The sequence below is a fragment of the Toxoplasma gondii genome, chromosome VIII (genome assembly GCF_000006565.2).
Source record: "Toxoplasma gondii ME49 chromosome VIII, whole genome shotgun sequence".
Classification (NCBI taxonomy): domain Eukaryota; phylum Apicomplexa; class Conoidasida; order Eucoccidiorida; family Sarcocystidae; genus Toxoplasma; species Toxoplasma gondii.
Window position 1 is genome coordinate 4779571 of NC_031476.1, and position 14951 is coordinate 4794521.

General features: G+C 52.9%; 3 protein-coding genes across 3 annotated transcripts; 1 reads left to right on the forward strand and 2 right to left on the reverse strand.

Moving 5' to 3' along the window:
- Nucleotides 1-249: 249 nt before the first annotated feature.
- TGME49_271025 (hypothetical protein) lies at nt 250-5194 on the reverse strand (the record flags this gene model as incomplete). The annotated part of the gene is made up of 9 exons (XM_018781599.1): nt 250-498; nt 628-654; nt 895-1116; nt 1553-1677; nt 2353-2408; nt 3536-3572; nt 3670-3728; nt 4269-4404; nt 5161-5194. The coding sequence occupies 9 exons, from the start codon at nt 5192-5194 to the stop codon at nt 250-252; spliced, it is 945 nt and encodes a 314-aa protein (XP_018636635.1).
- Nucleotides 5195-5678: 484 nt separating this feature from the next.
- Nucleotides 5679-13235, forward strand: TGME49_271010 (hypothetical protein; the record flags this gene model as incomplete). Its single annotated transcript, XM_018781597.1, has 3 exons — nt 5679-7874; nt 8519-11453; nt 11869-13235. The coding sequence occupies 3 exons, from the start codon at nt 5679-5681 to the stop codon at nt 13233-13235; spliced, it is 6498 nt and encodes a 2165-aa protein (XP_018636634.1).
- On the reverse strand, nt 11816-12517 carry TGME49_271015 (hypothetical protein; the record flags this gene model as incomplete). Its single annotated transcript, XM_018781598.1, has 1 exon — nt 11816-12517. The coding sequence occupies one exon, from the start codon at nt 12515-12517 to the stop codon at nt 11816-11818; it is 702 nt and encodes a 233-aa protein (XP_018636633.1).
- Nucleotides 13236-14951: the final 1716 nt, after the last annotated feature.

A 14951-nucleotide genomic window follows, 5' to 3' on the forward strand; every position in this document is an offset into this window, starting at 1 on the left:
ACGCCCGAGTGGAAAAAAAACATCGAGAAATAAGACACAGTCTTTGCAATTCTGAATCCGATGGATTTACCGAAACGACGCCCCACAGCCATCTATCCACAGTTATTCACAGTGCAGATCACGGACATATTGGACAATCGGTCAACCCGTATCGCTGGAACGGTGAGCATTTGGCAACCACTGGAGGGGAACAGCACACTGAGCTGTCTCATAGTGAAAGGCACCGACCATCTGACGCTTCCCGGTGGGTCAAAACCTCGGATGAAGAAAACAAAGACGAAAGTGAAATTTCCTTGCACGGCTCAGATCGCGCAGCCTATTTGGAGGATGCTGAGTGTGCATCATCGCGTGACAAAGGAAAGTGCACCTTCCAAGAAGAAGGATCCGAACCGGCGTCATCAGCACGGAGCCTGCCTCTAACCTTGAAGCAAGACGATGCCTCCATTGAGCCCAAGGTGGAGAAGGAGGTGCAAGAAGGAGCGGGAAACCACAAGATGCCTGAACGGACAAGTGCTCGGACACTTGGCCTAAACGTTGGCTCAGAAAACAAGACACCTACATCGGTTTCGGCTGACCAAAAAGGCAGTGAACCTGAACGATACCCAGGCAGAAGGGAGGAAGACCTACCACACCAAGAAGGGGATGCTGGAACATCTGAAGAGTCGGGACAGAAAACAGACACACGAAACCCACCAGACTTGTCTGTATCGAGTACGGTGACGCGAGAAGCAAAATCCCCGCATGCGGCAAGTGCTGACAGAAATATCGACATACTGCCCACGGCGCGAAACTCCCGTGAGGCAGCATCACCGCGAGGACGCATGCAGCATGTAAAAGCCTCTCGACGGACACGGCGAGGATTTCGAGGTGGTCGACAGCGTCGATCATCCTTACCAATTGTGGCGAATCCGAAAGAAGAAACTCTTCAGGATGCGCAGTGTCCGGGAAAGCCTTCTCACAGCCCTTCGCCAGAATACACCACGTCGAGAGGAGAGCAGAAGACACGTCAAGGAGACGAAGTCGGGGAAATACCTGAGTGGTCGAGTGAGAACGAGACTGCACTCGGGGTACGCAGGCTGGTGTCGTCAGATTCCGATTTTCTTGGCATTCAAGAAACTGAGGCAAATAAACAGGCGAAAGGAGATGAAGAGACTGCCTGGCGTGCAGAGCGAGATCGGTGCCAGGAGGCCTTTCTCAGGGCATCCGTTGTGGATGACGAAACGGGGTCAGTACCAACGCCAGGGACTGACCTAGAACTGAGGACACCTTGTGAGAGCAGAGTGGTGCGTCTTGGAATTTTCAAGACCTCTATCCACTGCACGAGTCGCGCAGACACTGATACGATACAAACAAAGACCCGAAAGACGAGAATAGGACAATCGGCTGCAAGGGATGAACCGTCAAGATCATCACCATCACGTGAAGCCGCCTCTTGCGCTTCAAACCTCGTGTGCAGAGACGTGACCGAGAAGGCGGAGAACGAGGGATTTGCTACGACAGGGTCTAGAAATAAGACGCAAGTGGAACAAACGGAATCGACGACGGCACATACACAAAGGGCGGCGGCGCCTTGTCCTCCAGTTGCATCGCAGACGACGGCGACGGGAGGGACTCTGCTTGCCGCTGCCTGTTGCGTGGATGGGATCAGCAGCGAACGGACGAAGTCTTTGGGGGAACCTGTAGAAACAAACGAAGAGAAACACTCTAAGAACTCGGCGAATCTGGGTCTGATGATAGGCATGAGATCCATTACATCGACAAACGTCTCTCCCTCTTTGTCTGGCATGGACCGCCCAAACAGCCCTGCTGCCTGGAAGTGCGGACAGACAATAAGCACCGAGAGATTGAAAGATGAAGACGAAAGGCAGATAGAAACGACACTGACAGAAGACGCGAAGTATCTTGAGTCTAAACACGTTGGGACAGCCGACACCCGCAGTTCAGTGCATGCACCGACAGAAGATCCAGCGAAGATTCAAATTCCCGACGTAAGGCTGCCTGACAAGCACCCCACACGGGCTAGAGGAGAAGGCGACACAGACGGTAAACACAGAGACAGCGGAGACAGATACGGTGGAGACAGGAACGAAGCAGACACTGGAGAAGGAACGAAGACGAGAGGCGAAGGTAGGGGGACCCAAGAGCAATGGACAGAGGCGGGAAATGGCGAGAACAGAGAGAGGAATAAAGTAGAGAAAGGGTACGAATCAACAGTTTATGCCAGACACCACATGTCCTTGACAACTGGGAGAGGCCTGAAAACCAAATCGTCGCGACGGTCCAAAGACAGGCAGAGGCAAAAACCGGTTGTAACCTCAGAGCAGCCGACAACACGACGAGAGAATCGTGTACCTGAATCAAGCCCCTCAACTGCGTGGAATAGTGCAGCCGTGAAGGCAGAGAGAGAACTGCAGGCATGTGAAAAACAGCGGGAACAGCTAAAGAAGCAAGGAGCAGAAACTCGTCGGGAAGGCAAAGAAAACGACCAGGTTAAGGATGACAGAAACCAACGAGTACAGGGTGAGAAGGAGAGCGAAATGGATATGCCTCTGTTCAATACAAAGCCTGTCTCTCATTTAGAAAGGGAGAGAATAACTGTGGTCCAAGGGGAGGCAGTGAAATCGCCAAGACGCGCTTCACCTCATAACGGAGAGGACACCTTGAAGGTGGTGGAAGCACAGAGTTCGCCAGAGAGAGAGGAACAGAAGCGGACACAACCAGAAAAACAAGAAAGTGAAGAGAAGGAAGCCGACAGAGACACCAGCAAGAGTGAAAGTGAGGAAGACGACGAAGGGCAAGGAGCGCGAGAAGAACGTCATGCAGACACACCACAGAACATAACTGGAAGAGAGAAAGTCGAGGATGCACCGGCACTGGCGGCCTCCGCGAAAGTGACGGGGGTAGCAGAAAAATCTGAGGCAGACGAAACACCCCGCAGCGAGGTAGGAACCAACGAGGGAGAATTTCAAATGAAGAAAGACGTTCGGAATTCGAGGGAGACACAGAGAAGTGAAGACGATATTTCAGCCGACGAGAACAAAGGGAAAACGAATATCAAGGCAATTTCTACGCCTGGCTCGAAGACAAACGAAGATCCTGGCCCGGACTTTGGGGTCAGCGGCCTCCATGCGGAGAGAGAGAAGGAACAAGAACGGGGACACTCTGGCGCAGGCTCAGGAGGCAAAACGCGAGCGAGAGAAGCGGATGGCGAAGAAGATCCGAAGGAGGTGAAAAGCAACCAGCACTCTTGCCTGTCGGAAGAAGACGTCTTCCATCCTGCAAGCAATCTCCTTTCTTCTGCGGTTCAGGCCTTCTGGCTGGGCATCGCCAGAGAGGTATGTTCCAGAAGCGCTGGCGCCTCCCCCAGGCAGGACGTTCTCTCAGTTTTGACATGTCGCTTTCTACGAGTGCGCGGATGTCTCAGATCTGTACTACAAGAGCATGTTGACAATCTTTCAGGCTCTAGTCGCCTCCTTTGTCTTGTCTCAGTCGTCTTTCCACTTTCAGTTTTCGACCTGCTCTGACTGGTACTCACGTGGTCCTTGTTCGCGTCGTAGTTTCCGCGCATGTTGCTCACTCGCTCGGGCTGCACCAGTCCCTCGCCTTTCTGTACATGAAACGCTCTCCAGAAACGTAGCTTCCGGCGCGTCTGTGCTCTCCGTAGTTCACTCTCTACCCCATGGAGGGGGCCGTTAGGAAACGGCGCCTCCTGCTCTTCGTCTTCGTGCCTGAGTTCACAAGTTTTGCAGGGTGCATGCGGCTCCTCTGAATCGTTCGCGTAACCCAGTTTCCGAGCCCCCTTTGCAAAGAGTTGGAGCCGAGTTTTATTCTGCCTGGCTTCGCGTTTCTGCTTGAACCTCGCCCCCCGTTGTTCCTCCAAACTTCTCCATCCCTTTGCAGGTCGCACCCCACGTTATTCCTCCTTCGCTCCTGCCCTTCTGCTTGAGCCTACCATCTGCATATCTCACGTTTTCTGCGTCGCTCTATAAACGGAAGCGCGGAAGAGAAACAAACACCCTTCCCTTCTCTCTCTTCGAACAGAAAAGGAAACTCAGCAGGCAGCAGCTGCAGAGACCGTCCCGCGCTTGTCACTCACTCCCCCAAACCGAGGCGCATGTGCCAGCACCCCCAAGCCTCGCCCCTTGCATCCCTGACTGTTGTGTATCTCGTTATGTCGCCAGAGAGACAGGCGACGAAGGTAAACCCAAACAAAGTTTTATCTTCTCGTCAACCGATTCGCGGTCCTTTCCATGCGTGCCGCGGCCTACGTTTTCATCTTCTTTTCTCCCTGGACCCTCGCCTGCTGTGTTTTCCGCTTCTTCGCCCGACGTGGCAGTTGGAGAGAATCGCCGCCTCGACCACCCTGGACCAGCCGACGGCACAAAGTCCGGTGCTCTGGGAGTGCTGAGACAAGAAGAAACCAGCAGAAGAGACCAGAGAGCCCAGCCTCACGAGACTTCGCAGACCGTGCCTGGTGAGGGCCAGGCCAAGACGGTGGAACAGAAGAAGGAAGGAAAAGGGAGAGAAGGTCAAGACTTCGGTAGGGGTGACAATGATGAAGATAAAGTTAATGGAGAAAACGCAGCAGAAGCCGAACCACAGAAAGAGAGATGCGAGAGTCGAGTAACTCGCGACACCCAAGTCGCGTGTGATTCACAGACTGTTAGGGCAGAGGAGCCTGCAAGAGACGGAAGAGAGGGGAGAGAAGAAGAGAGAGGAACGAAGAGCGGCAAGCCCGACAAAGAGAGTGGACTGCCGGAGCAAGGAGAGGAGGACACACTGCACGAGGTGAGTGAAGAAAGGAGGCAGAGCCGAGGAGAAAGAGAAGAATCCTTTCTACAGATGATCACTCAAGAAAACAGAGAAGAAGACGAATCCCACGACTGCAGGCAGTCGGATCAAGCCTTGCCACACGACGCAGGTAAGACGCTCCGACTCCCAAGGAAAAGCATTCCGAGCAGCCATTCAGATGTACTGGAGCGCACTCAATGTCATCTTTCTAGGAAACACGCGAGAAAGAAACATAACAAGAAAACAACGAAGAAACTCACGAATGAAACTCCATCCATGGTGCTACATCCTCCGACAACTCGTTTCCCCACCAGCTTCACTAGCTTCTCTTTCCAGGACTTCGGTAGTCCCGTACCAATCTGGCCTGACCTGGAATCTCCCCGGTGTGGCTTACGACCGCCATGTGCCTCGAAGAGAGAGTGTGACGTCATAATCCACACTGCTGCGGCCTCACGGAAGCACAAGATTGTGAATGGTCTTCGTCTGTCTGCAACTTTGCCCTCCCCACTTCAGAAGACTTCTCGGCTCGGCGGAATTCTGCTTGTCCTCCCTCACCCGCCTCCTGCTCTGCGGCATCATCGTCGTTTTGCGCCTTGTCGCACGTATCTCCCGGCGGTGTCTCGGCCACCGACGGTCACAGGAGCCGCCACAGTGCATGCAGCGCTGCGTCCGTATGCGATGGGACATCACGAGATCCATCACAAAGGGTCTCTTTGGTTCCTGAAGTTGCGTCTTCCTGTCCGAGAACGGCGACGAGCACAGAGGAGGCGCCTCGGATCCGTGATTTCGCCTCTTCGCCCTCACACTTCTCCCAGGCATCGCATGTCCGCGAGCTAGAAACAGATCGTGAAAACCCAGAGAAACGGAAGCCTGAGTCCCCCTGTCTAATGCCTCCTTCGTCACGTCTTCTGGGGCCTCAGGTCCAGCAAGATGCCTTCTCAGAGTCCACGAGAAGCATGCTCCATGAGCGAGGTGACCGACCAGAAACATCGACACATCAGCCGTCTTTAGCGGACTTTCTTCGGCTTTCCACGTCAGATTGTGGGGTCCACTGCTTCGCTTTTTACCTCCGAGGCGGTTCCTCGGCCACCCTCCCTCTGGTTTTAGGCCTGCGGGAGCGTCTGCTGGTTGAGGAATCTTCTTGTCTCTCTTCTTTTTTGAAGGCTCAGGAACCCACGGAGTCGCCCCCGCCACCACACGGACTCGAGAATCCTACTCCCGACTCCCGAGCTGAGCCTCCATCGGGTCCGAAAGGAGACAGCTGGGCGCTTTCACAGGACGCAGGTGCCGGTGTCCAACGAGGAGGAGGCGCCCTGCACTGTCTCGGCGCGGCAAGCGATTCAGTCGACGAGAATTCGGGAATTCGAGGAGAACCAGACCAAAGCAGGCAAACTATTGTTAACGCGTCGACGATGCAATCTGCTTCGTCCGAAAACGCCAAGGTCGTTTTCCTTAACGACCCTCCCGACACTTCAGTGGAGTACCCACAACTCCACGAAGTCACGAAAGAAGCGAATCCTGATGCCAGAGAGTCGCCTCCTGAGCGTGATAGCGGCGACTGTGGATTCGTGAAGTTTGCTTTTCAGGATGAGAAAAATGAAGAAGAGTCTTCCCGCTCCGCGCCGGCGTGCACAGCTGCGTGGGCGCCTCTAGAGAGTCAAACCCCACAGGGTCTTTTCGGGAGAGGATACGAAGGAGGCAGGAAGAGACAGGTGGACAGTGAGCGAAGAGGAGAAGAGGTCACACAGACTTTGAGAGATGAACAGACACGGCGCGGTGACACAGAAGAGTTCAAGGAGTGCTTGGAGTCTACAGGCGTCCAAAGAACCACAGACGATGGGAGTGCTTCGGATCTCTTTCCATCTCGACATTGTTCTTCTGCTTCCTCCTGTGTCTCTTCGGCTTCGTTATTAGTATCTCCTGCGCCTCTGCACGCGTCACCACCCCCTCCTTCGTCTTCCACTTCTGCACCTCCGACTGCTTCATCTTCGACCGGTTCTTGTCCTCCTTACTGCGCCTCTACCTGCGCATCTAACTCTTCTCCCTTTCCGACTTTTGTGGTCACTCGTGCGCCTTTCCATTCATCCAGTTGTTTCCTGCCTTCTCTGCCTCCGTCCGCCACGCCTGTGCCTTCTTCGACCTCTTCAACACCTGGTCCACCTGCCTCTTTTCCAGCTTCCTACCGCTCTTCTTCTTCCGTTCAGCCTGGCTCATTCCCCGCTCCCTATTTGTACTCGACCTCACGTCGCTCTTCCTCGACTCAGTCTACTTCTGCGGCCTCTTCCGCCTCTTTTTCCTCCGCCTCTGTCCCTCCATCTTTGCTGGCACCTGCAGCCTGTTCCGCTTCGCATGCGTTGCGTTGCGGCTCTTCTGTTTCGTCAAGCTCTTCGGACTGCCGAGCGTCCTCAGCCTGGCAGTTCCCCTCTGCCCGAGACGGCCCTCCGGCTGAGAGGGCTGGGAGCGTGGCGAGCGCCGGGAGCCTGTTTGATCTCGCGACGCACTGCCGAGCCGGAAAAACTAGTGCGAAGAAACTGCATGCGCTGAAGCGCGACAGGCGCGCTGGTGTCGACGCGGCAATCTCCCTCGAAGAGAGCAAGCTAAAGAGACAAGAACTTAGGAGACAAGGAAGGAGGAAGAAACGAAGAAGAGAGAGTGCGAGGTCGGCGCTTCGCTGCTGCACGTACTTGGGCGACGAGCTCCGACGCAGCTGTCGCGCGTTCTTTCGGCGGCGGCTTATAGACGAATTCTTTGCTCGCTACAGCCGTGAAGAAGAACGGCTGTGGCTGGAGTTTGGGCTTTCTCGAGGCCGGAGAACTACGGGCGTCCACCGAGAGGGAGAGGGACATTTGGTGCCGGAGAGAGAAACTGTGCCTTGGGCTTCTGGGGGTTCCTCGGCCTGTCCTTTCTCAGCTTCCTCTGACTCCTCCCTCTCGGTACAGTGCCCAGCAGAAAGACGATCTGCGTCATCTAATGCGTTCCTGACCACCACGCCCTCGGTTGCGAAACAAACGAAGAAGCGAAAAGCGGAGCGGTGTACCGACACGGAAGAGTGTTGTCTCTCCACACCCGACACTGAGGAAGGGGTGAGACCTCAAGGAGCGGAAAAGGAGGAAGAGAGGAGTTTCTGATTTCCGTGAAAGGGAGAGGAAGTCGAAACTCGGGAGAAAGTTGAAAGGCACTGACGAAGGCAAAGAGGGCAGACGCACACTGAAGGTTCAAGTGTTTCAGTTGCTGAAGGAAGAGGGAAGGAAGACGGAAGACGCAACCGTGAGGCAAGGAACGACAAATGCAGAACCGACCTGCAGGTGAAGCAAGAACCGAAAACATTCAGACAGAGAAAAGAGCAGGAAAATGTGCAAAATGAGGACGAGGGCACACAACTGCTTAACAGTTAGATGGTTTGAAAACTAAGGGCCTTTGGTGCATCAGAAAAAAGTGAAGGAAGAGACATCAAGGACGGATAAAAGATGTGTCAAGTAAGAGACTCGAAACAGAAGCTACACAGAGGGGAATACGGAAGCAATCACTAAAAGGAGACAGTACAATGTCGGGGATCGAAGTAGAGGGCAGACAAATGAACAAGAGAGAAAACATTAAATGAAGACAGCGGTCTATCCATTCTTTCGGGCCTCGTCACCCCCGCCTCGTCTCAGATGACGTAAACGCGTTCTCCACAGCACCCGTATGTCTCTCTGTTCCTTTGTCTTCTCCGTCTGTTCATGGACAGGTTTTCTCTCGGAAAAGAACTGCCGTTTTAGACGAGAGAGAAACGGCTGCAGCCACAGGTGCACCTGTGCCGCAAATTCGCGTCTGCGACTTCTGGTTCTGTTTAGATTGGACCTCTTCATCGTCTCCGGGTGCAGCGGACGAGAGGACAAGTGCCGCGGCTCAGACCGCGAGAACGTCTGAAGAACCTGTTCTGCGGCGGAAGAGAGACAGAAGCGCGGAGAGCGCGGTCGCGGATCCTCAGAGTAGACGGAAACTGCGAGGGCATGTGAGAGCTCGCGACGGACGCTTGCAGGAAGAAAGAAATGGGGGAGAGGAAGAGAAACTTCGGGTGAGGCAGTCGGAGAAAGGCGAAGAGATCCGACGCAACGAAGAGGGCGGTCAGGGAGACGAAGCGGGGTGCGAGGAAGTGGAAGGCGAAGGATTTGTCTTTGCGAATGGGAGAAAGGAAGCTCTTTGCTACGGCAAGGAAGTTCTGAAGAAAGAAGAGGGCGACTCGAAGAAGCGAGGAGACCAGAGACAGATCTGTGCAGAGGAAGATGCATGCGCCAACGAAGCTGAAAGAGACCGAGGGGAAGCAACGCGTCAGAAGGGAGTAGGGAGGCGCTCCCAAAGGGGAGACAAAAGTCCGAGAGGCAACGGGAACCAAGGCGACGAAGCACCATCAGAAGTTCCAGGAACATGTGACAGCGGAGAGAAGACAGAAAGACTGGTGAAGCGAAGCGGTGGTTGTAACGAAGGTGCGAAACACAAGAGAGCCGAGGCAAGAGAAGAAGGGAAAGCGGCGGCACATCGCCCTCTCTCCTGCGCCGAAGAACGACGAGACACGGTATGGAAGTCCGTTCGTGTTTCTGAAGGCAAAGAACCGCGCGTCCTGGGAAGACAAGAAGCGACGAACAGAGAGACAGGCGAGGGCGGCGATGAAGCAAACGAAGACGAAAGACGAGGGAAAGAACCAGACGGATGGGACATTCACTGGACGAAAAAGCGGAGTGGGGACAGCAAAGGTCGAGTGCAAACGGAGAGAGGGGAGCAAAATCTGAAGAAGTGTCAAGAGGAGCGAAAACGCTGTCTCGAGGTAACAGACGCTGGAGACAGTGAATGCGGAAGCGAGGCAGAGAGAGAGAAGAAAGAGAAACATCAAGACATGAACGAGCACGCACAGACTCAACGAACGACTCGGCGCGACGTTGACGGCTCGTGTGTGACCTCACTGAAGGTGGAAACGAATTCGAGTGAAGAAAAGAAGACTGCGACTACAGAACGAGGAACAGAACATTCTTTTGCAGACTTACATTCAGCACAGCGATGGCTTGCTGCTTCGTTTTCTAGTGAAGACGCGTCTGAAGCCAGTGACGAAGCTCAGAAAAGAGAACGCAGAGACCACCCTCGACATGTGGAAGACGAAGAGGAAGAACTCACGCGCGAAATCCCGGAAAATAAAGCGTCAAAAAGAGAGAACGACTCAAGCGGTTGCGGCGTAGACTTAAAAAAAACTGACGAAAGTAAAGAATCTGATTTGACCAGAGGCATGTTGGTGTCGACTCGTTACCAGCGTCAGTCGAAGACCGGTTGTTGCCAGAGTGGCTTTTCTTCTTGCGACTCTCCGCCGCCCTTCTCTCACATGGCTTCTCAGGCTTTGGATCGCTTTTTCGCCTTCTTTGCTCTCGCGCCCGGCAACAGCTTTCTACAAGCGTTTCCAGGAGAGGCAATATGGCACCACAGAGACGAAACCATTTCTTCGTCAGACGCGAGAGAGGCAGAACACCCGTGTGGTTGTGCCTCGCTTCGGTCTGCCTGTCCTTCCGCATTTCCTTCCCCAGTCTCGTCTCTTGCCTTTCTGTGTTTTCCTGTTTCTTTGTCGGAAGAGAAAATCCACTATGCTGTGCCGCGCAAAGAGGAGACAAAACGAATCCGAGGGACAAGCAACGAGAGGCGAGAACAGAGGGCAGGCCTGTGGAGTGGCCTGATCGAAGCCGGATGTCGACAGTGCGAGAGGGAGGAAGAAAACGGCCTGACAACGCGACTCAGCAGTGCAGAGGAAGAGACAAGCAGAGAAGAGAGGCAAACAGCAGAACTCGAGGAGGAAAGAGGGGATGGAAAAAGAGAAGGAGAACCACAGAAAGAACCCTTCGCAGAGAACGAACAACCATCGAAGAGCAGACACTCCCCGCAAAAAGTGGCGAAAGAACTCGACGGTCAATCAGGTTCTCTGGACGGCGCAAAGCATTTAGGCAAAGGGAGGGACGAATCTACAGAGGGATTCCGAAAAAGCAAACCAGCATGCAAAGCAGAGAATTGCGAAGTGCGTAAGGAGGCGAGAAGGGCAGAAAATGACAAAACCCGAGAGAGAGACAGACGGCAAGAACAGGAAGGAATGAGAAGCAGCGCGTACGAGAGCGGAATCACCAACGAAGAAATACAAAGAGAAAATGATAGTGGAACAAGTTTCCTCGATACTGCAATCCGCCAGTCACTTCTTTGGGATGCCCTGTTCTCTTCCTGGTACGACGAGGCACATATTAGAGGCAAAGACAGGAGGGCGAGTGCTGACAGTACAGACGACGACCGACTCACGTTCGATGGCCCTCACTGCTCCAGTGTTTTTTCCCTTTCCCAGAAAGTAGCAGAATCGCGTCGGAGACGAGTGCGAAAGCTTCTGTGCAGAGGGTTAGAGGTGCTGGATCGAGTAATCGAGGCTATAAACGAGGAAAAATACAGGAGTGCCACGATCAGTGAAGACGCCAGTGGAACTGCGGGAAAGGCAAACGGAGCTGTGGACGAAGGCCGGACAGAAGAGGAAAGGTCCCGGGAAAACGTCACACCCGGGGAAGACGCAAGGTGCCTGTTGAAGACGAGAACCACGGAAGAGCAAGAAGCGACGGGAGGTCAGGCAGGAGAAGCAAAACGCACTCACGACTCTGCAGAGGAAGACGGTAAGGAAGTCCGCCCAGCGATTTTCAGTTTCTGCATCAGTATTTCACGCGCTCAAGACGCCTTTCCTGTATCTTTGGCTCTACTCTGAATTGCTCATCTGTGTCGCGTTTCTTGCCGTTTGCCTGTGTGTTTGTGTTCTTTCGGCCCTCGTTACTACTTCTGTTTGATGTCTTCCATCGCTTTCGCGTCTCATCTAGGCGGTTACGCCTTGCTGCTATTGGCTTTCGTCCCGCAGAAAATGTGTTTCCAGTGAGTGCGTCACTTCTGTCCAGTGCTTGTACCTTCTAGACTGCCTTGAGTCGTTCATGTCGTTTCTTTTGAGTCCCAAAGTCTTTTGCTTAAAACGGAAGGTCTAGGGTTCCTAGGTGGCCACGATTCCAATCCGGTCGTTGCCTTTTGTTGCGCTGAGTGCAGACCTTGGTCGAAGCAGCGAGCCTTCCATGGAGATGTCCACTGGACTTTGTGCGCTGGAGTCTAGCGTTTCGGCTGCTCCACGTTCGCGTTCATCACGACCCCCTAATGATGCTAGCCCATCGACACTGTCGAGGCGAGGTGACGCGCAAGATCCAGGAACTTCAAATCTGTCGAGCTTCGAAAGACCATTCTCACTTTCCGCTGCACAGTTTCCGTCTTTCTCTGACTCTTCGTTGTCGAGTTCTGCTGTCCCTTCGTCGGCTTCGCGTGTTTCGTCCTCTTCCCCTGCCTCGGCTGTGTCTCGCTCTTCCCTGCCATATCCATTCCTGACAGAACGCATGAAAACAGAGGAGGGGGTAGAGCGACTACGGGCAAACGAAGTCAAGGACGAAACTGAACAAGGGGAAGGAAAGGGAAAGGATCCTTTTTCACCGGGTGCTGTTCGTGACGCGAAGTCCAGAACGCAAAGCTCCGAAGAAGGACATAGACAAAACTGTTTACACTTCCCTAAGCTGGAGTCGGGAAAATGTGACGATTCTTCCCTTTCGAAATTAACGGGACCTTCGGTCACCCTTTCGGATTCTTCAGTTACTCTTTCACACTCTGTTTCTACCCCAGTTCCGTCCGCCCCGCAGTCTTTCACCTGCATTCTAGAGCCACTTCCAAAAGAGACAGAGACTGGGTGTCCTTTGTATAGAGCAGAGCCCAGCCCAACCGTCTTTCACTCGGCGAAGAATCTGTCGTGCCGCTCCCCTTCTCATGTCGCTTCCTTCTTATCTCTGACAAAAGCGTCTGTATCTCCGAAAACGGAGGCGAATCTCGCTTTTGCTTCTATTTCTTGTGAGAGTCACTGTGAAAGTGATGCGGAGGCTTTACGGCCTTCTTCAGATCATCAGTATATCCCGTCACAACCCCAGTGCTGTTCGTCTGGGAGTTACTCGAGTGGGCTTGCCAACAACTCTCCGCTCTCTATTCATTCCGTTAGAGCGCATCCGCCTCCCTCATCATGCAAGACAGAGACATACGCTTTTTGTGTCGAGGCGGGGCCTGCGAACAAGCTTTGTCGGCGTCACGTTTTACGGCAGGAGAGAGACTTTGAGACACCGGCAAGTCCCAGTTTTCAGCAACAAGGAATGTCTGATTCGGAAAAACAAACGCGACATGAACGTGGCGAGAAAGAATCAAACGGGAAGAGCGAAAAGAGCGAAGCTGCTGCCGGAGAAGAAGGAACGGACAGAGGAAAATGCCTGGCGGAGAGCAGCGGGTACGAAGCTGGCGGTGGAAAGAAATGTGGAGAAGGGGGAACAGAAAGACAGGGAAAAGAAACACGAACGGGTGGAGGATGGGAGGAAGGCATATGTCAGTAACTGGGAAAGCGAGAATGGGAAGCAAGAAAAAACAGACGATTTCGAAGTGATACCTCCGACTCAAATGTCTTATCAACTGTCGAGATCCACCTTACCTACAGGGGTTTTTCTGTTACGTGACAGGCGATGTGTTGAAGACTAGTTTGCATGCGCTCATTGTAACATGCAATTTATTTGGGCACTGCAGGACGGAACCGTTATCAAGTCCCAGGTGACACGTGCAGACAGACGTTCAGGAAAGGTTCACTCGCCCTTCTTTGGTGGATATGCATCGTGTGTCGTGTATCGCCAGATGCCAGCGGAACAGGGAAACAGCAGCGTCTGCCTCACTTCTCTAGAGGAAGGTGACAGAGAACATTTGATATTGTGTTGTTTTGGTGCTTAACCGCACCAGAACTAAACTGCTGTGAACAGAGGAGTTCCCAAGTATTGCTGAGGAAGCAAACGTTACATGGTGCTCGTAGTTACGTTGTCTGGTACGGTCTTTTACGTGGAACAACACAGTGAACGGTACAGTACTTCCCCGGAAACCATTGTGAGATAGAGGGAGGGAAAGTAAGATTCTGGTAAAAAAGCAGGTCTGTGTTGCTGGGGTACGCAGAGCACCCCGGCAGAAAGAACAAAAGATACTTTTTTTAACTGATAAATGGCACTTGCTAGCAGCAAGAAACACTGGAGTGAAAGCAGGAAGTTCCCCTTTTGGGGGACTTTGGCGCGGGACGTCTAAAAGCAGCACAGTTGACTCTGTCCTCAACCTCAGAAAAGACAGAGAAAATTGTATCGAACAGAGACTCAATCCAACTATACCAAGATATATATTTCAAATTAGCGCCATGCCTTGAGCAGTTCCGCCACGTTTCCGTGCTCAAGAGATCAATTACCATGGACACTTTGTCTGATACAGCTGCCAATACAGAAAGTTTCAACATTTGGAAAGTCTACACGTAAGCCGTATTGATTTCAATTTTCGATTGCCTTAACAAGATGGAAGACTTGGTGTGATATCCAGTCTGCTCTTTTCGCCTCAGCAGGACAGGGCTCTCTGTAACCACGTACGGCTGCCCACACTCTGCGCTGTGATTATGAAAAACACCACTTCTACGGTCAAATGCAACCAATTACACTTCTCCACAAATGAAGGTTGTACTCTCCTGTCTTGCAAAACAGACACACTTTCGCGGAATCGGGGAGAAGTGGAGACAACCACTTTGCGCCCTTTTCTTTGTGTGGCCGGTTCTCGGTAGACGCAGGCTTGCATGCGCCTAAATATTCGGTAGCAGAACTATATTTTCATCTGTATCGAGAAATGGAAGAAATCTTACAAAGACGACGGGGCAACCTACATTAGGACGAGCCACTTCCGTAAGCGGATCCTGGTCTCAGGTGCAAGCGAAAACGTTTTCAGTCATACAGAGGACGCAGACGTCTTCACCAAGAGGTCAGTACACTAGAGGTGTCAGTATGTGAGCCTTCTGTTCGCCATTTCTGTATGTTTTGTAGCGGAAGTCACTCGCAGGGGAACTGCACAACTGTAGTTACCCGGATGGATGCTGCACGACGATGGAAGTCGAAGCAAATATGGGATCAGGTCATGCGTTAGAGATAAAGTTCGCTAGAGAGAAAGGAATAGGTGTATATCTATATAATTTGTAAGTGTAAACACGAGAAACAGGGATCTGAATCGAGGACTTGCGGCGGTAACCACGGGGGGGCTAT